We start from the raw sequence: 26,756 nt of genomic DNA on the forward strand, positions 1-26,756 counted from the left end.
TGTTCTTCATGATGCTCTCTGCGCTTTTAACGGACCTCTGAGACTATCACAGTGCAGGTGCATTTATATGGAGACTTGATTACACACAGGTGGATTGTATTTATCATCATTAGTCATTTAGGTCAACATTGGATCATTCAGAGATCCTCACTGAACTTCTGGAGAGAGTTTGCTGCACTGAAAGTAAAGGGGCTGAATAATTTTGCACGCCCAATTTTTCAGTTTTTGATTTGTTAAAAAAGTTTGAAATATCCAATAAATGTCGTTCCACTTCATGATTGTGTCCCACTTGTTGTTGATTCTTCACAAAAAAATACAGTTTTATATTTTTATGTTTGAAGCCTGAAATGTGGCAAAAGGTCGCAAAGTTCAAGGGGGCCGAATACTTTCGCAAGGCACTGTATATATATTCTGAGCAAATATGAACACAACATATAACAATTTCAAAGATTTGACTGAGTTATAGTTAATATGAGGAAATCAGTCAATTGAAATGAATTCACTAGGCCCTAGTCTGTGACTGGGAATATAGATATGCATCTGTTGGTCACCATTTGCCTCATACAGCGTGACACATCTCCTTCACATAGAGTTGATTGAGCTGTTGATTGTGGCTTATGGAATGTTGTCCCACTCCCCTTCAATGGCTGTGCGAAGTTGCTGGATATTGGTGGGAACTGGAACATGCTGTCGTACACGTCAATCTAGAGTATCCCAAACATTCTCAGCGGGTGACATGTCTGGTGAGTATGCGGGCCATGGAATAACTGGGACATTTTCAGCTTCCTGGAATTGTGTACAAATCCTTGCAACATGGGGCCGTGCATTATTATGCTCAAACATGAGTTGATGGCGGCAGATGAATAGCATGACAATGGGCCTCAGGATCTCGTCACGGTATCTCTGTGCATTCAAATTGCCATAGATAAAATGCAATTGTGTTTGTTGTCTGTAGCTTATGCCCACCCATACCATAACCCCACCACCACCATGGGGCATTCTGTTCACAACGTCGACATAAGCAAACCACTCGCCCACAGGATTTAATTCCCGCTGCCCGGGGACAGTTGAAACCGGGATGAATCCATCCAGCACACTTCTCCAGTGGCCATTGATGGTGAGCACTTGCCCACTGAAGTCGTTTACGACAGTGTTGAGGATGGTTAGCATGCAGATAAGCCTCCCTGAGATGGTTTCTGACAGTTTGTGCAGAAATTCTTCAGTTGTCCAAACCCACAGTTTCATCAGCTGTCCGGTTGGTTTAGAGTGCCCTTTTATTGTCCCCAGCACAAGGTGCATCTGTGTAATGATCATGCTGTTTAATCAGCTTCTTCATATGCCACTTCTGTCAGGTGTTTGGATTACCTTGGCAAAGGAGAAATGCTCACCAGATTTGAGACAAATACGCTTTTTATGCATATGGCAAATTTCGGGGATCTTTTATTTCAGCTCATGAAACATGGGACCAACACTTTACATGTTGCGTTTATATTTTTGTTCAATATAGGTATAGATGGACCTTTTCTCAATTAGATTTGCTCATCTGCTGTGTCCTCTCTCCTCCGTCTTCTCTCACCTCTTGCGTCCTCTCCTCCGTCCTCTCACGCCTCCTTTTGAAAAGGGTCCAAGTTAAGGAGAGTTGGTGATGGATGGAAATAGGTTTGCTTGAAATGAGACGATCAAATCAAATTTATTTATATAGCCCTTCGTACATCAGCTGATATCTCAAAGTGCTGTACAGAAACCCAGCCTAAAACCCCAAACAGCAAGCAATGCAGGTGTAAAAGCACGGTGGCTAGGAAAAACTCCCTAGAAAGGCCAAAACCTAGGAAGAAACCTAGAGAGGAACCAGGCTATGTGGGGTGGCCAGTCCTCTTCTGGCTGTGCCGGGTGGAGATTATAACAGAACATGGCCAAGATATTCAAATGTTCATAAATGACCAGCATGGTCGAATAATAGTAAGGCAGAACAGTTGAAACTGGAGCAGCCAGGTGGACTAGGGGACAGCAAGGAGTCATCATGTCAGGTAGTCCTGGGACATGGTCCTAGGGCTCAGGTCCTTCTCCATCTATCCGTTTACTGGGGTGGATTCCAAAAGAACTGTGTAAACTGACATATTGCAATAAAGTAACCTATTGTTTTTAAACGTGTGCATGTTTTTATTCAAAAGTGGTGTGGCAGATTTCAAAACTCTTCCGTGGTAGGATACACATGAGTATCCTCAATGAAAGTTGGCAATCAAGGAGGGGAGGACGCGTCCGTTTGTCTACTAACGAATTGGCACTCCTCTACCACTTATCGTTTTCCAGGTCACGGAGGAGAGAGGACGGAGGACGATCTTTTGCCCAAATGAGAAAACCCCATAATGTACACAATTGTTACTCATTTACAATAGGAATAGTTGAAAATATTAAAAGGTCTCTTTTCACAAAGCATGTTGAACACCAAATATGCTCTATATTCACATAGGGTCCTTATCAGGGACGTTGATCCTGTTAAAGAAAACAACTGATGTATGTTGATGTCACTTTTTTACATAAGATAATTTCAAACATATATTTTCTCTGATCTGTTGCTTCTTGTCTCATACAGTAGACACACCTAATTTGAGGTTTATGTCACACACCACAGATTAGTGGATGGATGGGTGACTTGTAATATTGTATGGAATATATTTTCTTTTTACAAAACCATTTTGAAGTGTAGAAACCGCCAAGGCTATTTCACCAATGGAAATATTGTTACACTGGTAGCAGGTGAGGCCTGATTTGTATAATAATTTCAATGTCACTGGTGCCACTTTGATGCAATGAACAGCCGTGTTTATAATATCAACACTGCCTTGGGGAGTATGTATATGTGGATCACACCCTGTACATACCTGGGGAACTTCTAGCAGGGATTTCCCCGATATTATCAGAATACATAATCGGCCATCAAGCAATTCTGGCAAATTCCAGATGGGCTGGACACACAAAACTGACACACAAAAATATTTGTATATATATACAAAAATAAATAAATGGTAGGTGATAAGGCCGGTGGCCCATTGGCCTGTTAAGGTGATATTTACTCACAATTTCTCTGTTATACTAATCTATGATGAGCCTTTGGCTGGTCATTGAGCAATGACCGGTCCCCCTACCAAGATTGTCAGGCCCGGTTTAATGATAGGCTGAGCTGCGGTCACGCGAACTCGCATTCAAAGTGAAAACGCAGCATCGGCATAGACCTGTTCCGACTCTGTCATCAGTTAGAGAGCCAAGATCATGGATGGTAAAACATGGAACGGGTGCCTGTAAACATAGAAAGAGCACATTCTACATTGTCCTCTCACTCTAAATGTTCTATTTTCAGGTGGCTAAAGCCATGACTCGGTCAAACAGTAGTGCATTATCCTCATGAGTCCTGTAATGAAAGTGTGTGCTGTGCCCCCATGTCTATTTTGCTGGGGCCTGCTGCTGTAATGAGTGAGCCACTCTCCTCTCCCCCATGCGCTTCAGAGAGAAATGTGTCCTGGTCATATAACGTTTAAAAATGCAATTGCGGGAAAGACACTAGTGGAGGCTGCTGAGGGGAGGACGGCTCATAATAATGTCAGGAACGGCGCAAATGGAATGGCATCAAATAGGTAGAAACCATGTGTTTGATACCATTCCACCCATTCTGCTCCAGCCATTACAAGCCTGTCCTCCACAATTACGGTGCCACCACAGGTGCCTCCTGTGAAAAACACAACTTTGGTAGCTTCGTACCCTTGTCCCTGGGGGGGGGGGGAGACCTTCTCCTGGATCCTATAAATCGTCAAGTCCGCCCCTGCTTCCTATGTTTACCAAAAACCAAAGGAAGCATTCAAAGAAAATAACATCCTCACTACAATCAATTATGGGGAGGTTTGATAATGTTGTGGGGTTGCTTTGCTGCCTCTGGTACTGGGAGCCTTGCAGGGCCGGCTCTAGACTTTTGGGGGCCCGAAGCAAGGTTTAGTTGGGGGGGGGGCACCCCTTCTCATAGCAAAACATTTTATTGTCCTCCCTCTTGACAGTGGAGAGAATAAAAAATAAAAAAAACATTTCCTGCAATTCTAAACATTTTGCCATGGGGCGGAGAGAAAACATTGCAGTTTTATAGCTTATTTCCTGCAATTCTACCCATATTGTGATGGGGTGAAGATAGCATTTTTAAAATCCAGTTTTAAAGCTAATTTCGTGCAATTCTACACATTTTGTAAGGACTTATGCTATGCCATGTTAATATGATATGGGAAAGACTAACAAAGTCATCAAGGGTCCCCCTGGAGGTCAGGGTCCCTGGGCACGTGCCCGGTTGGTATTCGGCCATGATTAAGACAAGTTTAGATAGCTGGCTAGACGAACCAGCAATCTCAACACCGTAGCTGACATGGCTAATTGAGTGACTGTCAGTGACTGACATAAAAAGAGAAGAACTGCTGATGCACAACCAAGTTCTAAAGCTAACCGCATGCTATTCTACACATTTTGCAATGAGGCTGAGAGAAATGTGCAATTTTAAAGCTAAGTTTGGATAGCTGGTTAGACTAACTACCAATCTGAACATTGTTAGCTCAATGGATAATTGAGTGACTGTCAGTGACTGACAAGAGAAAAACTGCTGATGCACAACCAAATTTAACTCAATTTTAAGTTGAGATGGGGGGGGGGGTCCGACCAAATCATGGGCTGGTATAGGGTTGTTGGCAGATCACAGTGATGTGGGCTGGTGTGGATAAAATGCCAGGCCCGAATTCTTGCCCAAGTCCGCCCCTGTAATCGGCCCTACTGGTTAGACAAAAAACATGTCAATCCATGTCTTGTTTCCGTTATGCCTCTTCGATCCCTCCCATTTCCACAGTGACTCTCCGGCAGCTGAGCTGCAGTCAGTCTTGTCTGTGAAAAACAACGAGGCAAATGTGAAGTGTGGGACCGGGGAAACTAGAGCACCAAAGGAAGTATACGATTAAAGTCTACATACTATATATTGGTACTCCGCGTGCAGTAAAACCTCGCGCCTTCTCTACCTGCGTTGAAAATTGTAACGTTATACTTTACTGCGCGGTTGATCTGATTATCAAAGGTTATGCTGTTGCACCGACTCGACATCTTCGCTCTGCCTGCCGCGGCATAGCCAGCGGTTATCCGTGATTTCATTGATTGATATCAGGATTTTGTGTTGGCCTAGTCTTTTCCAGCAATAGTCTACTCGCGTAGGACAATGGACTGAACGTTTTCTTGAAAAGGAACTTTTTTTGTGTTGACTAATAGTTTAACTTCCGAACTACTCTGAATCGACCTGAAAATGTCTAATACAAAGTTCAAAAAGGATAAAGAAATCATTGCTGATTACGAGAGTCAAGTTAAAGGTAAGTTTGTTTATAATGTTGTGTGAACATAATTTAGGTTCATTTTATTTTATCCCCATGAGGCTAACTTCTATTCAATGACAAACCAAATCCGTGTGTCCAATGTCTAAACTCAGACCATAAGATGTATGGGTCAGTGGCATACCGCAGTTTGCTCCAATTCTACACATTGCCATGGAACAGAGTTGTATAGCTATTATACACATTTTTGCAAAGAGGCTGAGATAAATTTGCATTTTTAAAGCACATTTCCAGCTATTCTGCACATTTTGGCAATGAGACTGAGAAATTATACAAAAAAAAGTGAATTTCCTACTATTATACAGATTTTGTGTGTTGCCATGGTTTATGTTAATATCAGTGGAGGCTGGTGGGAGGAGCGATAGGACGGGCTCATTGAAGTGGTTGGAATGGAATAAATGGAACGGTAACAAACATGAAAAACACACGTTTGGCTCCATTCTAGCCATTACAATGAGCCCGTCCTCCTATAGCTCCTCCCACCATCCTCCACTGATTAACACGCTCTCTTGGGGGTGGGGGCTGCTGCTGTTCATGACGCTGTTCCTGCTACTGCCACCACACCCTTTAATCCATTTTAATTGTCTCTTGTGTTCATTAAATGGATCACATTTTCTTTGCAATTTTGGGTAGAAATCCAATAGCTTTGGCTTATTATGAAAATGAATTATGTGGTCAAGCCAGTCCTCCATGAAAGCAATTTCGTTTGTCCTTCTCAACCAAACTCTCCTTGAATAGTCCAACAAATGGCAGCTCTCTGAGATGGCTATTGGTATGGTGCAGTTCCCATATGAAGTCTTTTCCTACAAGTCCTGAACTTTTGAATGAGAAATTAGCTAGTGACTAAAATGTGACAACCCTAATAAAATAATACAATTATAAACCATTGCATAGTACTCAAATGGTTTTCCCCAAAAAATATTTAAAAAGACATCTCTATATGTAGTGTGAACAGTGACATTTACCATTCAACCCATTACAAAACACTATACAGTGTTTGTTTGGTACTTTTACCATCGGAGACCATAACATTGACACCATTAGAATTGCTGTTGCCTAATGGTTCACTTGTTCAACAGGAATGTTCTAACTAATCCCGACTTTTTTGAAGGCAATAAACCAAACACACGGCTGCTGTTTTCTGGACACAAATTAAGCCTAAGAGCAGGACAAACAATGCCATGAAGTCCAAAAGTTATGGGTGGAGCTAGAAAGTTGTCATTCAGAATTATTACAATGAAAATTAGCTTTTAATCAGTCTGTCTGTATATTTCAAGACATGGCATATGAGGGTGCAGTGAGATACCTGGTGGGTTGGATGATATTTTTCTTGGTGAAAAAAACTACATAACTGGAAATCAACAAATCCTCCATCCTTAACCTAATGGAAAGGTCAAATGCTTTATCTTAATGTTGAATGTGCGTGGGTGACTGAGAGAATTAAAATGGTGTAGTTTGAGGCCATGTGGGGAGGAGTGATGCGAGCGCTGGAGATGGGTGTGAGCAGGTGTGTCTGGGCAGGTGTTATGTCACTGATGTTTGTGTGCATCTGTATGTTTTTGTATTGTCAAAAAAATGTCATCTTACGAAAAAAAGACTAACTGAATTGCTTTCCAAGAGGACTGGTTTGAATTGTGAGGATGACCACACCATTTATTTTCATCATGTGCAAAAGTTATTGGCTTTCTACCCAAAGCTGCAAAGATGTTGTGATCCATTTAATAAACACAACAATCCAGCTAAATTGATATAAGGGCGTGGTTGCAGTAGCAGGAACAGCGGTATCTATTGGGTAAAACTTTGTTCTTAATCACTAATTTATGGTAAATAATGCAAGTGACTTCAATGGCCATTTTATCTGAACAGGGGAAAACATCACCACATTCACAGGTGCCGGGGTGGCAGGGTAGCCTAGTGGTTAGAGCGTTGGACTAGTAACCGGAAGGTTGCAAGTTCAAATCCCCGAGCTGACAAGGTATACATCTGTTGTTCTGCCCCTGAACAGGCAGTTAACCCACTTTAATTCTCTCGCTCACCCACTAGGCCGTCATTGAAAATAATTTGTTCTTAACTGACTTGCCTAGTTAAATAAAGCTTTTTATTTTTTTTTTTACAAAATACGTATGAAATATGAAGAAGCAATACTCCAAGCAGCAGCTCCATACTACTTGTTAGACATAGAGAACTGATACTGTATATTTGTTGTTGGATTGGTGTGTGTGTGTGGGATTCATGGATTCCTCATGTCTTACTCATTGTTATGAAAGATTATGGTGCAAATTGGATGTTGGGTTCTATATTCTATATTTTCTGAAGATTATATTTAAAAATATATTTTACCTTAACTAGGCAAGTCGGTTAAGAACATAATCTTATTTTCAATGATGGCCTAGGAACAGTGGGTTAACTGCCTTGTTCAGGGGCAGAACGACAGATTTGTTTTTACCTTGTCAGCTCGCAGATTCGATCTTGCAACCTTTCGGTTACTAGTCCAACACTCTAACCACTAGGGTATTTGCCTATAAAATAAAATGGCCAATTTTGGTTCAATAAATTAGCTTAATTTCTCAGTGATTTAAATTATATTTAAACAAAATGTTTCAGGAATGCTAATCTGATCTGTTTCTAACTGCAGAAACTATTTCAGAACAATCTGAGATGGTGAGTGTCAACCCTCTTGTACTCTTTCAGGTGGAATTACTCGTACAGCTTAGTTAACTCACTAAAGCTTTTGTCAAGCTTCAGTCACTGATGAGAGATCAAAAAGATGTTTGGGCCACGTAAAAATAATTGAACAAACTGTTCTATTCTGGTTTAATATCCAATATTACATACAAGTCTGGCTCAATATTGAGCGAGAGATTGAAACCTATTTAGGTAGATTGAAAGATTAGCATTTGTCTGTCTGTGTTCCCTTTTATCCTCACTCTTCTCAAATGCTCTGTCCCCTATTTTGGGTTCACTTGTTTTGCCTTCCATCATCGGTCACTGTCTGCAACACAGGTCAGTAAAAGTAGTCAAATCTTATTTCAGGCGTGTCCTAATCCTTCTCAACCGAAGGTACTGATTTAAATAGCTCCACTTTGGTTTGGAGTGTTCTTGTCTCCTCAACCTAGCCTGGATCTAAAAATAACAAACACTAGAAATAAAACCTGGTGTTTATACAGGTGCTTCTCTTGATACTTAGCGTGCCGACGTTTGTGTATTTTCCAACTTCTTCAGTCTCCTCCAAGCCCCCTGCAAACAGACAGAAGCCTTTTTTTCCAGATAAAAGTGCACAGGAAAGAGGCAGTTGCACCTGCTCTGTGGTAACCATGAGGACTTGGCCCCCAGCCAAGGAACTGCTGTTCTCCAGAGCTGTTAGGAGCTCTGAAATGCCACCTATTCACATCTCCATAGCAAACCAATCCAGAGAGAGGGCTGGTGATGGTGGGTGGGGGGGAGCCATGTCACTTGAGGAATTACCAGATTGTGTATGCGTGTGAGAAGCTATCATTTGCGAGGAATGTGTGCAGCACCTTCGCCTGTGATGACTAAGGCCCTTCAGCCTGTAATAGAAGGGTGATGCACAGTCATAAGGGACACTGGGTGCGGGACCTTCCGTTTGTAATGCAAAGGGGTAATGATACACGGCTGATTCAACTGAGAAATACTGTAGCATTCCTCATGGGGAACGGAGGTCTGAGTAGAGCACACAGACAGGCAACGTGTTACTCTATGGCCAATCAGCCTTGATCTGGTTGTTGGTTTTACATAATATGTGGCAAACTACTCAATGTAGTTTGCCACATATTACGTTTTGAGAAAGATTGAGTTTACACCATGATTCGGTTAAGGGGAGTGTTCCAAGATGGCACTGTCCTTTTATTTGCTTACCTTGCTGTCTGCTTTGCATTGTAAATCTCTAACTTCTGTTTACTCAGTGTGAGAAGTGTCTGTTCAATATTATTTACCTTAGATGTGTTCTACATTCATCCTATATAGCCATCCAGTTTTTCATCAGTACTGGTAGGGTGCATGGACTAATATGATTTCAGCGATATTTGGAAACAAGGGAGTGGACGTGATAACTCCCTTACACATTGGCTATAGACCAGTCTGTGTGATAAGTTTGAATGAGTGGCTATACTTAGAAAAAGGATTCCATCTTAATATGTTAAGGTAGATTGCCACCAGTCTCTACTTCCAGCATCTTGATTTGTATACAAATTCCTTGGCTCTTTTATTCACCATAATCCTGAACTTTTCCAGGAAAGGTGTTTCAAATGTTCATACTCAGCTAAAGCTATCACTATCATTTTGTTTAAAAAAAATTGGGTCAATTTTTTACAGAAATGTACTAGATTCAAGGGCTTCGATACCAGTACTCGTTAGTATCACGGCAAGTAAACCACACAAAGCGGATTTAACTCCTTTAGGAAACAATTATGTCGTCATTCAGAGTAACATTTTATTTATTTCCCAAGCTATAGTACACAATATTTTACATATAGCAGGTTTTTGAAGGACCAAAAAAGAGAAAATATCACTATACTGGTATCGTCCCAGTCCTGCTATGCTCCAACTGGCTCAAAATGAAGACATTTGGTGTTACTGAAATCAAGGACATGAGTTATACTTGTAAAATAGGATACTTACTAAAAACAACATTCTCCATTCACTGTAAACAGTAGGTTGTGAAATCCTTATGGCATCCCAGTTTTGTAGCAGCTTTGATAGGGAGTCTCTAAGAGTTTAGATATGTAAGTTAGCTTGGGATTGCCCTAATATTAACGGAATTGCGCGGCGACATCATCGACTTAAAAATGTATGTCAAACCATACAACTCTATGCACGAGGACTGTTTTTACCGGTTTACATTGAACATTTTACAAACGCATTTTACTGGAAGTACTGTACAGATGCAGAGTTTGGTAACAGAATTTCAGTTAAATCTCCCTCAGTTTGTGACCACATTTTCCAAGAACTCTGTTAAATATCTGCTCCACAATAAAATTAAACATGTCTGCAGAAAGAATGGGGTGTCAGTTATGACATGACACCTTGAGTTAGAAAAAAATCTATTTAGGTTATTGAACTACAGTAGGTGAAGTGGATTTACACCCGGTAACAGAATTGCGGTAACAGCATTTTCATCGTGGGTCCCTGATATGTACTACATGTATGCATAATATTGGATATGAATGTTCTCTTCATGGTGACGTATCCTAAATAGGTACACAAAGGTTGAAATATGCAATATCCTCCTTTTTGAATATTTGGGTTTTCTACATACTGGCTAATATTTTAATGAGCTCCGCCACCAATCAAGACCACATTTGGTTGGTCTGGTCTAGACCAAATCTGAACCAATCACACATTTGGACATCATAGTACAGCAAGGTAGAGTACAGAACAGTATAGCACAGTACATTAGTGTACTGAACTCTACTGTACTGAAAAACTCTACTTTTTACTGTACTCTACTGTGCTCTACTCTACTGTGCTGTCCAAACATGTGAAAAATAGATGTCGATGATGGTTCAGATTTGGTCCAATGACAGATGTCTATGTTTGGGCAAAATTAAGGCCGGTCCGGACATCTGTGCAACATTGAAAGCAAGGCAGGTCCGGAATGGACCAAAGAATGACATCTGTGGACGTTTAACTCAAGGCCAGGGCCAACTGACCAAATTTCAACTACTTTTCAACGTTCTTGGATGTTCAGTGGGTGAGGATGTTGCTTACAGTAAATATAAAGAGGGGGCTCATGGGTAGTTGTCAGTAAGAGCTAGGAGAGGTGACATTAACCTCTCTAGGATATGTGGCCCACCTGACCAACATCCAGTAAGATTGCAGAGCGCCAAATTCAAATACAGAAATACTCATAATAATTCAGAAAAGATACAACTATTTCACATAGGTTTAAAGATTAACTTCTTGTGAATGCAACCACCATCAGATTTCAAAAATGCTTTATGGCGAAAGCATACCGTACGATTATTTGAGAACATAGCCCAGCAGACAAACCATTACAAACAGTAACCAGCCAAGTAGAAGAGTTACACAAGTCAGAAATAGAGAAAATTAGTCACTTATCTTTGTTCTTCATATGTTTGCACTCAGAAGACATTCATTTATTCAATAAATGTTCATTTTGTTCGATAGTCTCTTTACATCCAAAAACCTCAGTTTTGTTTGCGTGTTTTCTTCAGTAGTCCACAGGCTCAAACGCAGTCACAACAGGCAGACAAAAAATCCAAATAGTATCTGTAAAGTTCGTAGACACATTTCAAACGATGTTCATAATTAATCCTCAGGTTGGTTTTAGCCCAAATAATCGATAAAAATTCATTCGGACAATAACGTCGTCAATATAAAAGTTAAACAAGAAAGGCACTCTCTCGGTCGCGTGCATTAAAAAGTGGCAGTGTCCACTCATTCAGGCTCCTCTTACTCCCTAATTTTTCAGAATATAAGCCTGAAACAATTTCTAAAGACAGTTGACATCTAGTGGAAGGCATAGGAACTGCAATTTGAGTCTTAAGTCAATGGATACTGTAATGGCATTGAATAGAAAACTATACACAAAAAAAATTATACTTTCTGAATGGATTTTTCTCAGGTTTTCACCTACCAAATAAGTTCTGTTATACTCACACTATTTGAACAATTTTGGAAATTTTAGTGTTTCCTATCCAAATCTACCAATTATATGCATATCCTATCTTCTGGGCCTGAGTAGAAGGCAGTTTAATTTGGGCACGCTTTTCATCAAATTCCAAATGCTGCCCCCTACCCTAGTGAAGTTAATTGGAGAGGGGGAGAGTCCAGACTGTTTTCACATCTTGCTTTGACCACCAGACAGAAAGAGAAAGAAAATAGTATTGAGCTGAACATAACAGTATGCCAGTGGAAGGGAGGACCGTAGTAGGTGACCCGACTGTGTTTTGTGACTACTTTGATTTCCCATTGCAACCAATTCCATTACTGATTTTTCAGAAATTATGTTACCAATTAGGTAACAGGATTTTGCTTTTTAAACACTTAATTAATTTTGTTTATGAATTATTATCAGTAAAAACACCGTAACTAATTGATAGGCCTACCTTGTTACTTCTGTTAGCTTTCATTATTCTCCCTCGTGAGGGAGAGAAATGAGAAAATATCTTTAAGATATGTGGATTTTTGGTAACGGAGTTACAAGGCAATGTTTCTGAAACTTACAGAAGGCAGACATTTTTTTCTGAAACTAAATATGTGTTGATATTAGTTTGCAGGGGTATTGACTTCAAAATGGTGTTTTGATGTATTTTTAATACCTTTTAAGATGTTTTCTAAGACCCCTTTCAATCTGTTTGACAATATATCATATCCTTTGCTTATTCCTAATGTTTCGGATGGGAAATTGTTGAAATATGTATATACAGTATGTCTTAAGTTTGAAAGTGTATAGACTCTTAGCTTTCATTGGACACCCAATTTGACATGCTTCTATGAACTTCACATGTTGGTGCTCATGGGTCCTTTTGCATGCAAATGACCATTTAGACAAAGCCTATTTCTGAAGCCGGAGGCGACTTTTGTAGAGACATTGATTCCTCAAGGAGCAGAACAACAAGCAACCACAAAGAAAATGAGTCTGTTTGATGTCCTACTTTCCAGCCTCATCTATTATTATTATTTTTTGTTTTTACATGAGTATTGGTCTTTTATCCGACTAGTAGTCACACATTGTCCACCTGACAGATATGCCTGACATCAACCCCAAGTGATTCTACTTTGCAAAGAAATATAAAGCATTTCCCACTCTCTACTGACAACTTCTGAGAGCTTCATGGAGAAAAGCTAAGAGTGATTATTATTAAGTCAATAGTTTATCCTCTTATTTAATCCTCTGGAGTTCTTTGCTGTCTGGCTTTGGCAGTCTCTCTTGACAGGCTGGCAGTGTTTTCAATCAAGGCCTAATCTGTCATTCAACTGACATTCATTACTTAAGCATCTTCCAGGAACAGTTAAAAAAAATCTTCCCCACCAAATAATATGTTAAAGGAAATGATTAATTGGTTATATTACTGGGAAGTCTGGGACTCGGAAATGAACATCCAGGTTTTAAACTTCATCAAGACGTCCATGTGTTCTATTCACTGATTTAGGCTTATACATCATGTTTTATCATGGTACATTGGATAGCTCATTATTTAAGCAAGGTGAGGGGTTTGTGTGAAATGGGACTACATCTGTCGGTCTGAACCGAGGACGATAACCTTCCCCTGTCTGTTTTCTCTTGACCCCAGAGGACCCTCTTGTTGGTTTCATGTCCTGCGACGGCATTGCCGTCTGTGGCCCCGGGTCGTGACTCTGTCGGCCATTCCCCACGAGCTGCTGGCAGAGGTCCTGTCCTAAACCATCATAAAGGGTGCCCCATGTGGTCTGCCCCACAGCTTTTGAAATGCGATGCTCGCCCCTCTGCATTGCCGATAAGAATGGCTGGGAGTGTTCATATATTTACAAGGCAATGGGTGGGGGCACACATCATAGCCCATGTTGTTCTAGTTATGTTTTAATAGAATGGATTTGTATTGGGGTGAAGGATGTTCATGTTGTTTAGCTTGACTACATACAGTGGATTCATATTTTGTTTACTTGAGCAAAAACTGTCGTGAGTATACTGGAACAAAATAGATGGTGTACATGATTTAATGGCTCATAACTAAACATAAGTGGACTTCTAGTTGTATGAGTAATCAAAACAAGCAAGCCCTGCGCTGCCAGTACTGTGATTGGCTGGTGGATGAGGCACAGAGACGGTAGTCTATGTGAATCCAAATGTGTGGTGGTACTCCAGAGAGCAGTGTACACTAAAGCTGCCTGCTCTTTATTTAGACATGATTCCCAGCTGTACCTGTGGCTCATCGTGCAGCTGTGCTGACACCACCATTTTGGATTGCTAAAACATTCAGACCTTCTCCTTACAGGTCATTACCAAATAGTCCTATAGCGGGATGTCGCACGAACAAGAGCAGCTCTTAGAAAGTTTGCTCAGAATGTTGACCATGTGGGGCGTTTTCTGCTGTCCGTCTCGCTGCTCGGCATACTAGTTTCCTAAAGTCTTGACTCTTGTCAAGGATATCCTGTTTTTCATGACTTTTGTTTACTGTCCATATCAAATAACAAAAAAATACACTGTCAGGATTTTTTTCAAATGGCCAATCTGGATGGACTTCCTAGTTACCAGTTTCCTACAGTACGTAATGGACTCATTGTCCTCTACAGAGATGTTGATGACACTAAGAGATCCCAATCCACATCACGTGTCGGCTTTCCTATGATCACACAGACGTTTTTATGGCGGTGCCTCGGAGCATGTAATACCAGGACTTTGATTAGCAATATAGTCAAACTGTTCCCAGGAGGATGCTGGCTGACACCGGTGAGCAGTTTATGGGCAGGCAGCTGTTTTTCCTCGGCATCTTCATTCTGGAACAGACTAAAAGGTGTCATCATGTGCCAGGTTATGAGCCACATTCAAACTCTGTGGTCTGTGTGATTGCATTTGGGTTGAGGTGGCAGACAATTGTGCGAGATTAAACGGTTTGTACATGGTCATGCTCTGACGCTATGAAAGAAGTCTGTCTCACAATGGCTGTGCCCTGTTGTCACCGTTCATCCTCTCTTGGTAAACATCCATAAAAGGTGTGTGAAGTGTGAGTTAATCTGAAGCCGGCTGTCAGAGTCACCGCCTTATTTGGGGTGGCATCTCATCATCTCGTTAACTCTCGGGTCGCATGGCTCCGTGCTGCTGACTCCTGGGCGTAGCTAATTATACTGGAGATGTGTTAATGAACACCGTTCCCCCATGCTATGCAGGGGTGAATGGCAACATCATTTTATTGAACCTTTTATTTAACTAGGCAAGTCGGTTAAGAACAAATTGTTTTTTTACAGTGACTCCCTACCCCCGCCAAACCCGGACGATGCTGGGCCAATTGTGCGCCGCCCTATGGGACTCCCAATCACAGCCGGATGTGATACAGCCTGGATTCAAACCAGGGACTGTAGTGGCGCCTCTTGCACTGAGATGCAGTGCCTTAGACCTCTGCGCTACTCGGGAGCCGGAAATACAGTCATAAAATGCAAGTTCCTCTATTCTCAAAATGTGAATTGATTGATGAACTCCGTTCTCAATCAATTCACATTTTCATTCTCTTGGAATTGATTCATACTATACAGATGTCGCCTCGTTAACTTTCCATGCAGGCCAATGCATGAATCTTAAATCGGATCCAAATCGCAACATATTTTTGACTCCAAAGACTCAAGTCCTCTGTCAGCTGAGATTCTAACAGAGTAAGAGGGAATCTGTTAACAGAGCTCAGCCCCTGCTCCTGTTAAGCTCACTAATGCCCCAGGGCACAGGGGTGTTTAATAAAGATCGGGCTTCAGAGAAGCTAATGGGATTCAGACACTTTCTACCGAACGTTGTCTTTAAAAGCACCACACACATCCATTCACACACACCTACCATCTGTTTTCCACAACCCCCTCCGCTTTGTGCCGAGGTTTTCCGCCTTGCGGATACGCCATTCTGTCTTCACCCCTGGTGGTATGGCGATGGGTGTTGGTGTGGGCGGTAGGTGATTGACAGCACCATCTGTGTGCAATCACCCTTGTTGCTATTTAATAAACTCAACTGAGCACAAACACAGGGGCCACCCCTGCTGTGCTTTTCACTCGGGCCACAAAAGCCATTGGGACAACAGTGCGGCCCCATCCCATGCCAGGCCCCATCCCATGTCAGGCCCCAGCCCATGCCAGACACTAAGGGCTCAGACACACCAATAGCGTTTACTGACTGAGAGTACTTAGCACCTCTGAACATAATTTGCGAACTGAGTGCGCACCTACTTTACATGTAGAATCATGTGAAAAATGCCTGCTGTCAGATGTCTACAGCGGGTGGTCCCTAAAACACAGCGAGTTGAACGATCGGCATACAAACGCTAGATACATTCAATGCAATGTGTACGAGCCTTCAAGTTGCACAGTTGTAAGGGGAACCAATTAACGAAAAAGAGACCAGGCTTTTGTCACGTGCTGTAACTGATACTGGTTAATTGAATTCCGTACTCTTAAACCTGCAAAATGCAAGCCACATTTTATATGCACTACACTTCTCTTACCCCCCCCCGTCTCTGTCTGCTTGTAGTGTTAGTCACAGAGTGGGATCTCTGGGTGGGACAGGACCTGACTGAAGAGCTGGTAATGAGCTGGATGGGGGGAATCAGGATATAGCTGCGTAGAGCTGCACTGCATCAGTGCTGATATGAGATATGCGGTGTTAATGAAATTGGACCACACTGTGGATCGAGGCTGCTGGGATTTCACCCACCCTGCCTGGCAGCCAATCCATTCCTTTGAACCTCCTGAGAGGACCAACGGATGGACAGACGGACAGACAGACCCCTAGACTGTCCATTGTGCGAGGCTTCCGCCTGCCACTCAGTAGGGCTGAGTTGGGTATCAATCTTTGGGAAGGATCAGCAAATGGACATAAGTATTCAGACCTCTTCACCTTTTCAACATTTTGTTACTTTACAGCCTTATTTTAAAATGGATTCAATTGTTTTTTCCATCAATCTACACACAATACCCCCATAATGGCAAAGCAAAAAAAAAACATTTTGGGTGGCCAGCTTTAGGAAGAGTCTTGGTGGTTCCAAACTTCCTCCATTTAAGAATGGAGGCCACTGTGTTCTTGGGACCTTAAAATAATGCAGAAATGTTTTGTTACCCTTCCCCAGATCTGTGCCTCGACAGAATCCTGTCTCAGAGCTCTACGGACAAGTCCTTCGATCCCATGGCTTGGATTTTGCTCTGATCTGCACTGTAAACTTATATAGACAGGTGTGTGCCTTTCCAGGGGCGGCAGGGTAGCCTAGTGGTTAGAGCGTTGGACTAGTAACTGGAAGGTTGCAAGTTCAAATCCCCGAGCTGACTAGGTACCGTTCTGTGCCTGAACAAATCTGTCGTTCTAGGCCGTCATTGAAAATGAAAACTGACGTGCCTAGTTAAATAAAGTAAAAAATAAAATAAAAAAAGTCCAATCAATTGAATCTAATCTTTAGGTCCTCAAGATTCTTGACCTTTTGAGAACCACGCCACTGATCAAAAATACATGCTTCCCTTAGGGGGTCCGGTGTATGTGACAATACATCTACACGGAGTATACAGAACATTAAGAACCAGGTGAAAGATATATGATCCCTTGTTGATGTCACTTGTTAAATCCACTTCAATCAGTGTAGATGAAGGGGAGGAGACAGGATTGTGTACGTGTGCCATTCAGAGGGTGAATGGGCAAGACAGGGAAAGAAGTGCTGTTGAACTAAGTATGTTCGTAGGTGCCAGGTGCACTGGTTTGTCTCAAGAACTGCATTCCACAGGGATGCTGGCCCATGTTGACTCCAATGCTTCCCACAGTTGTGTCAAGTTGCAACCTTAAAGGTCCTCAATGATGTCATCATTGCCCTTGATTCTAAGCATTGTTGTGCTGCTACTTTTGTAGACTTGGCCAAAGCTTTTGATACAGTAGACATTTTCATTATTGTGGGCCAACAATAAAGAGTATTGGGGTCTTTGGCATAGTTTGCTAACTACCTCGAGTGCAGTGTATAAAGTCAGAACATCTGCTGTCTCAGCCACTGCCTGTCACCAAGGGAGTACCCCAAGGCTCAATCCTAGGCCTATTTTGTACACTCAGTGTGTGTGTGTCTGTGTTCAGATTAGGAATCAGACGGGGTTCAGGTCATCACCTCTCAGTTTCACGGTTGACAAGTCGTTTTAATGTGTGTGCATGTTTAGCCAACTCCTCTGGTGTGTGGAGGTAAGCTGTTGATGCATTTTGCACTGGAGGGATCTCTTAAGACGAGTGTAAACATCCTAGAAGGCAGGCTGAGTCAGTCGCGTCGCACCCCCCCCCCCCCTATTTCCACGATTTTCTTAAACAATGTGACATCTGCCACTTCACTTCCTCCTTTCTATTTTTAAAGCCATTTGTCCACAAGCTGTTGCTGCTAGGCTCAGGTACATGGCTTGTCCTGTAACAACCCCCTGGGAAGAAGTCAGGCTAAAGCTAACACGTCCTCAACAAATCCCCTCACAAGTCTCCACTTCTTCCCTTTTTAAAAAGCCACAACATTTTCAGGCCTTGGACTTACTTCCTGGACAATGATTTATCCTAGTCCTGGGCTAAGAAGCTATTTCAATGTAGAATCTCTTGAATATCTCTTAGTCTGGGATTAGTCTTAGTCTTTGTCTGGGAAACTGCCCCTAGATGCAGAAGATCACGAGATGCATTGCTGGTACTGTAAGTGCATAAGGTAACGTGATGACCCTGTACTGAAACCACTTCATTACCAAGACATGTAAACTATTGAGTCAGGAAGTCATCTCATCCATTATTGATGCGTTCAGAGAAGAGACTCTTAAGTGGATGTGTCACAGCGATGATATGATTAGGCCTTCTTGTTGGCATATGGGGTTGGCTCAGTCCCAAATTGGAGAAACGTATGTCCTTCTCTCCACTTTAATGTCTGACCAAACCTGGTGGCCGATCTTTTATGATGATTATTTCTCTCAATATTTTCTCGTGGATATCCTCGCTGTTTGGCCAAACTTTGTCCTTAATGTCATTTGTTACTGTACAGTGTTATCCATGGCATTATGTGAGGCTCATTTTGTGTGGCATAGATACATCCCAAAGCTAAGCTCTGGTTTTGGGTGTTCCCAAGCAGTATGGCCTCCCTGGCTGAATCCCAATTTGTATTTATTAATTTATTTTATTTAACCTTTATTTAACTAGGGAAGTCAGTTAAAGAACAAATTCTTATTTACAATGACGGCCTACCCTGGCCAAACCCGGACGATGCTGGGCCAATTATGCGCCGCCCTATGGGACTCCCAATTACAGCTGGATGTGACACAGCTTGGATTCTAACCAGGGACTGTGGTGACGTCTCTGGATAAGAGCGTCTGCTGTTGCACTGAGATGCAGTGCCTTAGACCGCTGCGCCACTCGAGCCCAGTGGCACCATATTCCCTATATAGTGCCCCGGCCAAAAGCACTGCACAACATAATGAATATAGTGCTATCTTGGACGCAGCCCATCTCTGCTATTCCTACTTCTCATTGCTCAAACCGTCTCGCTACGTGGTTCAACAGCTAATTTAATGGAATTTGAAACAATCCAATGTTTGGCAGAGACAGCGATGGGAGCAGTCTTTATTGTGCTGACAAGCCATGTCTCCCTCCTTCATAAAATAGGCGGTCAGTCATATTTCCTGGAATTGACAAAGACCGCTGGGTAACAATAGATTTGTTTAGTTAAACAGTTTATTTTTAGTTTTACAGTATGTGATTTTTCCACCTCATGGTGAACTTAGTTAGCGGTTGTAGTGCTAATGTTCTTTGGGATTAGCATATAAATGCTCCTCTTCATGTCTGAAGTAGTTGAAACAATCACCCATCTTAATATTCTAGTGACGCTAGTTAATTGTTGCTGCCATTTACTAGTGTTTCTGGATAGGGGGGTACTGTCACCAGTTCTCCTGTGTGTGTCTGTGTGGTTATACCAATACGCTCCATTTTATTTATTTTCACAGCGGTTAGAAATGTTTTTGTCACCTGGAATGAAAGATAATGGACAACACACAGGTTGCATTTGCTCTTTATCCTGATGGAGAGAAGATTCATCTGCTGATCTTTTGACCCACATCCCCCTTTCTTCTACCTTGACCTCTTGACCTGCCAAATAAATAGCCAAAGGCCACCCCTTCGGCCAGGCAGCCTCAAACAGATGTCCAGGACCACAATGAGGGGGAGACGAGGGGGAAGCTGCCTCTTTTTAAAACACCACGCTCAATAAAATGTCAGCCAAAGACCTAGTCTCCATTGTATCCTCTAAGTCTGATTTGAATTAGAGCTGGGAGGCAAAATAAGTTACCCTCTGTCCTTATGTAAAGATTCAATGCCGTTTCACCATTGTGGACACCCTTAATGTCTCCACTGCCACCTTTTTCATGAACTCTGTCCCCAATCTGGGAGGAGTAGTGCTGGAAAGAGGGACTAGTAGTTTCCCTTGGTCTTCCATGGCTTTTCACCCACACAATAAAGGGACTTTTGTAGGAAGCATGAGACTGAGGAGTGGGCCGAGGCCTGTCTGGAGGAGGGCTTGGCTGTCTGATCCGAGAGCTCCAGGCTGGTCTTGTGAGCAGCGGGCAGGCCTGAAGTCCCCTGGACCCTCCCTGGAGGAGGAAACTGGAGAAATGGGTTCGGTTCCAGACACGGATGTTCTTTTTGAGAAAGAAAGGCCCATTCAGGAGATAGAGATCTGTGCGCCATGTTCCTCATTGTGTGCCTGCCGCCAGCGGTCCACACATGGAGAAGTGGTTAGAAAGACACGGTCCTCCTTTGGTCTTCACTGAGTTTAAAGAAAAACCTCTGTCTGTCCTTGGCTCTGCCTGCAGTCTATTTTAGGGTTTCTTGGAGAGGATTTGTCCTCTGTCTGAAATTAGGTCCCTATGATGACCACCGAAGAAGTTAGCATTATGACCCCTTTGGCTTTCCTCAAATGTCTATGGTCATTGGGCATAAATGTGCTTAGATGTCAATGTAATGACCCCTCTGGCTCTCCATACATGTGTTATGTTTGTTAGTGGCTGCACTATTCAGACTGTTTCCAGAATGGATCCCACCTCTTAAGGGATGCCCAACCTGAAAGCTTGGTTTCTACTGTATCACCCGGTAGGCTGGGGCATACAGACAAGAACAAAACATATCTGTGAAAGATCCCCACTGAGTCACCACCTCTGCTGCAGGAAATGTTGAGTTAGACAGGCACCCACACATTTTTCTCTCGCTCAGATTGATTGCTTTATTGGCATGAAATACAATGTGTAGATATTGCCAAAGCAGTATAGTGGTACAACAGCATTTCAGGAAATACAGTGCAATGTGTTAATGAAATACAGTTCATTTCTCTCACGCACACACTTGAGAATACACACACGCGCATACCCACATAGTCTGTGCTAGAGTCGTGCATCTTGAAAGCGTAGAGGCCTGACGGGTCAAGTGAAGGGGCCTTGAAAAAGGAGCAGACTTAGCAAAGAGAAACATGACAACCCCCCCCCATTTAATCTCCTTTGTCCACTTCCTGACCCCCTGCTGTCCCCTCTCTGTCCATAGCACACTGAACCCCCCCCCTCCTGTCCCATATGGCTCCCTTACTGGTGGGTGTAGTGTGGAGCCTCCGGCCCTGACAGATATGGCTGCAATGCGGTTATGATTTTGTTTTTGTCATCCAAATTTTTGAGGGGGGCGTTGTTTTAGTTTTTTGGGTTAGAATGAAATGGAGCATAGTGCAAGTCTCTGTAGGCCTAGGCAACTCATTTTTATAATGGTTGAGTCTGGAGGGGCACTAGCAGTACGCATGCAGCAATCCAAAGTTAGTCTATTGAGCTCAGGTTGGTCTAGAAATAGACTGTCTGCCTGACACTGTTTTGTTCAGTTCTTTTAGTCATGAGTCAATGTCCCAAGTAGAGCAAATACACTTTTAGCCAAAGTGGACACCCATGAAGAATGGAAAAGGGCTATTGTGTTTTCAAAGTCTTTGAATCATAGGCTATAATATTGCTCATTATAATGCTACATTTTAAGCATGATTCTAATTACACAATCAGTTGTGTAATCAAAATGATGGCTTGGGGATTTGCAAAAAAAGTATTTAGTCTGCCATCAATTGCAAGTTCTCCCACTTAAAAATATGAGAGGCCTGTAATTTCCATCATAGGTACACTTCAACTATGACAGACAAAATGAGAAAAAAATCCAGAAAATCACATTGTAGGATTTTTAATTTATTTTCACTTTCAGGAGCAAATTATGGTGGAAAATAAGTATTTGGTCAATAACAAAGGTTTATCTCAATACTTTGTTACATACCCTTTGTTGGCAATGACAGAGGTCAAACATTTTCTGTAAGTCTTTACAAGGTTTTCACACACTGTTGCTGGTATTTTGGCCCATTCCTCCATGCAGATCTCCTCTAGAGCAGTGATGTTTTGGGGCTGTTGCTGGGCAACACGGACTTTCAACTCCCTCCAAAGATGTTCTGTGGGGTTGAGATCTGGAGACTGGCTAGGCCACTCCAGGACCTTGAAATGCTTCTTACGAAGCCACTCTTTCGTTGCCCGGGCAGTGTGTTTGGGATCATTGTCATGCTGAAAGACCCAGCCACGTTTAATCTTCAATGCCCTTGCTGATGGAAGGTGGTTTTCACTCAATCTCACGATACATGGCCCCATTCATTCTTTCCTTTACATGGATCAGTCGTCCTGGTCCCTTTGCAGATAAACAGCCCCAAAGCATGATGTTTCCAGCCCCATGCTTCACAGTAGGTATGGTGTTCTTTGGATGCAACTCAGCATTCTTTGTCCTCCAAACACGACGAGTTGAGTTTTTACCAAAAAGTTATATTTTGGTTTCATCTGACCATATGACATTCTCCCAATCTTCGTCTGGATCATCCAAATGCTCTCTAGCAAACTTCAGATGGACCTGGACATGTACTGGCTTAAGCAGGGGGACACGTCTGGCACTGCAGGATTTGAGTCCCTGGTGGCGTAGTGTGTTACTGATGGTAGGCTTTGTTACTTTGGTCCCAGCTTTCTGCAGCTCATTCACTAGGTCCCCCTGTATGGTTCTGGGATTTTTGCTCACCGTTCTTGTGATCATTTTGACCCCACGGGGTGAGATCTTGCGTGGAGCCCCAGATCGAGGGAGGTTATCAGTGGTCTTGTATGTCTTCCATTTCCTAATAATTGCTCCCACAGTTGATTTCTTCAAACCAAGCTGCTTACCTATTGCAGATTCAGTCTTCCCAGCCTGGTGCAGGTCTACAATTTAGTTTCTGGTGTCCTTTGACAGCTCTTTGGTCTTGGCCATAGTGGAGTTTGGAGTGTGACTGTTTGAGGTTGTGGACAGGTGTTTTTTATAATGATAACAACTTCAAACAGGTGCCATTAATACAGGTAATGAGTGGAGGAAAGAGGAGCCTCTTAAAGAAGTTGTTACAGGTCTGTAAGAGCCAGAAATATTGTTTGTTTGTAAGTGACCAAATACTTATTTTCCACCATAATTTGCAAATAAATTCATTAAAAATCCTACAATGTGATTTTCTGGATTTTTTTTCTTTCTCATTTTGTCTGTCATAGTTGAAGTGTACCTATGATGAAAATTACAGGTGTCTCTCGTCTTTTTAAGTGGGAGAACTTGCACAATTGGTGGCTGACTAAATACTTTTTTGCCCCACTGTATATGCAATATATCAGGATGTGGAGGAAGTCTGAAAGCATAACACTTTATTCTCACCAACCCCAAAGACATTTGTATCCATGTTTTGGTGAAAATTGTTTCCTGGCTGTATGGACATACTGAATAAATACTGGGAAGTTGCGTGTGTGAGTCCTGAGATAGACGCCTGACTTGTATATCTTACTTTTTAATCAGGCCGCGTGTGTGTGCGTGGAGGAAGCTGCGGTCTTCCCTGGGGTGCTGTGATTGGTTCTGTTTCACGACGTGTCACAGGAGAGGTGATGTATGGTCACCTGGACGTGTGGCGTAGGCATGTGGGGAGGTCTGAGGCATGTAGACACCATCAGTGCATAGGAGAGAGCTGACCCACAGAGAAAGGCTTAGACAGACCTGCTCTCTATAGTGGGGAGAAACAAAGGGCTGGCTCTGAAATCTGATATCCTCCCTTCCTCCTCTCTCTCACTCATACATGATGTGGGCAGATGCCTTGTGGTTCTCTACTGCTGTGGCCCAAATATTCATAAATGCCTTTTCTTTATCATATCCTGCATGACTTATGATCCGGCTTACTGTTAAGTGCTTTGGAGCAACTGTTGATTCTACTCAAATGCCTGGATATGTCAACGCAATAATGTGAATAGCCAAAACTGGCATTCGGTTTCACCTATAGGCCTACTGAGTAATCAAAGGAAAAAGGACGAGGAACTTAACAGTTTGAGTATTGAGACACAGGATTGAAGACCCAGAGAGAGAAGGCACAGTCTTATTATGCTTTATTGATTTCAAATAATCTTTTGACTCAATTTGTCAAGAGGGTCTTCTATACAAATTGATGGAAAGTGGGGATGGTGGAAACGTATAACATTAGTAAATCCATGTATACAAACAACAGGTGTGGTTAAAATGAAAATAAAACACTTTTTTCCACTGGGCCGTGGGGTGAGACAGGGATGCAGCTTAAGCCTCACCCTCTTCAATGTATATATCAACGAATTGGCGAAGGCACTAGAACGGTCTGCAGCACCCAGCCTCACCTTAACTAGAATCTGAAGGCAAATGTCTGTTTGCTGACGATCTGGTGCTTCTGTCCCCAACCAAGGAGGTCCTACAGCGCACATAGATCTTCTGCACTATATGTACCTCTGCCTAAACATCAGCGCCACAGGTAAAATTCACAGCTTTGTGGAAGATCTTAGAGACAAGGCAAGAAGGGCCTTCTACGCCATCAAAAGGAACATAAAATTAGATTTACAATTTAGGATCTGGCTAAAAATACTTAAATTAGTTATAGAAACCATTGCACTTTATGGTTGTGAGGTCTGGGGTCAAATTGAGGCTGCAAAAATATCCTCCGTATACAACGTATAAAACCAGATAATTCATGCAGAGCAGAATTCGACAAATACCCGCGAATGATCAAAATCCAAAAAAGAGCCGTTAAATTCTAGTTACCTAAAAGGAAGCTATTCCCAAACCTTCATAACAAAGCCATCACCTACAGCAAAATTAACCTGGAGAAGAGTCCCCTAAGCAAGCTCGTCCTGGAGCTCTGTTCACAAACTGACCCCGCAGAGCCCCAGGACAGCAACACAATTAGACCCAAACAAATATGAGAAAATAAAAAGATAATTATTTCCAATGTGTCAAGTATTTAACAAAAAAATTGAGCAAACTAGAATGCTATTTGGCCCTAAACAGAGAGTACACAGTGGCAGAATACCTGACCACTGTGACTGACCCATAATCAATGAAAGATTTGACTATGTACAGACTCCATGAGCATAGCCTTGCTAATGAGAAAGCCGCCTGGCTCTCGAGAAGACAGGCTATGTACACACTGCCCACACAATGAGGTGGGAACTGAGCTGCACTTCCTAACCTCCTGCCAAATGTATGACCATATTAGAGACATATTTCCTTCAGATTACAAAGAATTCGAAAACAAATCCAATTTTGATGAACTCTCATGTCTATTGGTTGAAATACCACGGTGTGCAATCACAGCAGCAAGACCTGTTGCCACAAGAAAAGGGCAACAGTGAGTGTTATGAGTTATGTTTACTGTTCATTTTTTGTTTATTTCACCTGCTTTGGCAAAGTAAACCTAGATTTCTCATGCCAATAAAGCCCATTGAATTGAGACATTTGCTTTGAAAAAGAGGGCAGGACCGGTGTGCTGAACAGCCCCTAAGGGCCAGTCACAGGAGGGGACAACAGGATGTGACCCTCTGTCACTACCTCCATATTGTTTTCCGCTGTAATTACCTGGGAACGTGGGCTTTGAGGAGTCCTCCTCAGATCTGGCCCCAGATTAATGCTCTGCGATTGGGGGGGGGTCTCATTAGCCTCCCATGGCCTCTGGTGCCCTGTGGGAACAGGGTATTTAGTATTTGTACACTTTCTCATTCTCTACGGCTTAGCTTTCACTACAGATGCCCGCTGAAAAATCAATACAGGCTGGGAGACTGAGGGGGGGGGAGTGAGACTGAGCTAGCCGCAGGCTTCAAGGTGGGGTTGGGGCCCTCCTAAAATGGTTGAAACCTGAGTGAAGGGGAAAGCAATATCATGTGGACCAAACCTATAAAGACTTGAGTCACAGTTTCACTTTCAGGAGCAAACATTTAAACTACACAGATTATAAAAAAAATGGTATTTATTTTTTTAACAGGAGTTAGGGCCCAGATTCTTGTTACCTAATTTGAACAAGCATAGCAAAGCATTGATAGATCGATTTACCTCATGGCAAGAGTGACTACAGTGGAGGTTTTGCTAAAGGCAGTGACCCTCTACAGCCTTGTAACTCTCCTCAGCGCCCAGTCAGGTGTAAACATGTAATTAACCTACCTCTTCCCTAAACCGCCCAACCCCTCCATTGTCAGGTACGGGATCCTCCCACACCCCCGCCTCGTCTCCAAGCCCAATGTCATTCTGCCATCACTCAATAGATTTGGGTATGAGGGATGTGTGAGGAAATGTTTATCCATGATGCCGCAGGGTAA

The 26,756-nt window shown here is 42.5% G+C and overlaps 1 protein-coding gene across 2 annotated transcripts in view; it reads left to right on the top strand.

Moving 5' to 3' along the window:
* The first annotated feature begins 4,854 nt into the window (after positions 1-4,854).
* The window catches only part of LOC124002746 (SLIT-ROBO Rho GTPase-activating protein 1), a 163,146-nt gene continuing 141,244 nt past the window's right edge, over positions 4,855-26,756 (top strand). Inside the window, exon 1 of one of the 2 annotated variants that reach the window (XM_046310463.1) lies at positions 4,855-5,381. In XM_046310463.1, coding sequence (XP_046166419.1) covers positions 5,318-5,381 — 64 coding nt within the window. In that variant the 5' untranslated portion in view covers positions 4,855-5,317. The remainder of the gene's footprint in view (positions 5,382-26,756) is intronic. The other variant, XM_046310471.1, reaches the window with a different exon arrangement.

The sequence above is a fragment of the Oncorhynchus gorbuscha genome, linkage group LG02 (assembly GCF_021184085.1).
Source record: "Oncorhynchus gorbuscha isolate QuinsamMale2020 ecotype Even-year linkage group LG02, OgorEven_v1.0, whole genome shotgun sequence".
Classification (NCBI taxonomy): domain Eukaryota; kingdom Metazoa; phylum Chordata; class Actinopteri; order Salmoniformes; family Salmonidae; genus Oncorhynchus; species Oncorhynchus gorbuscha.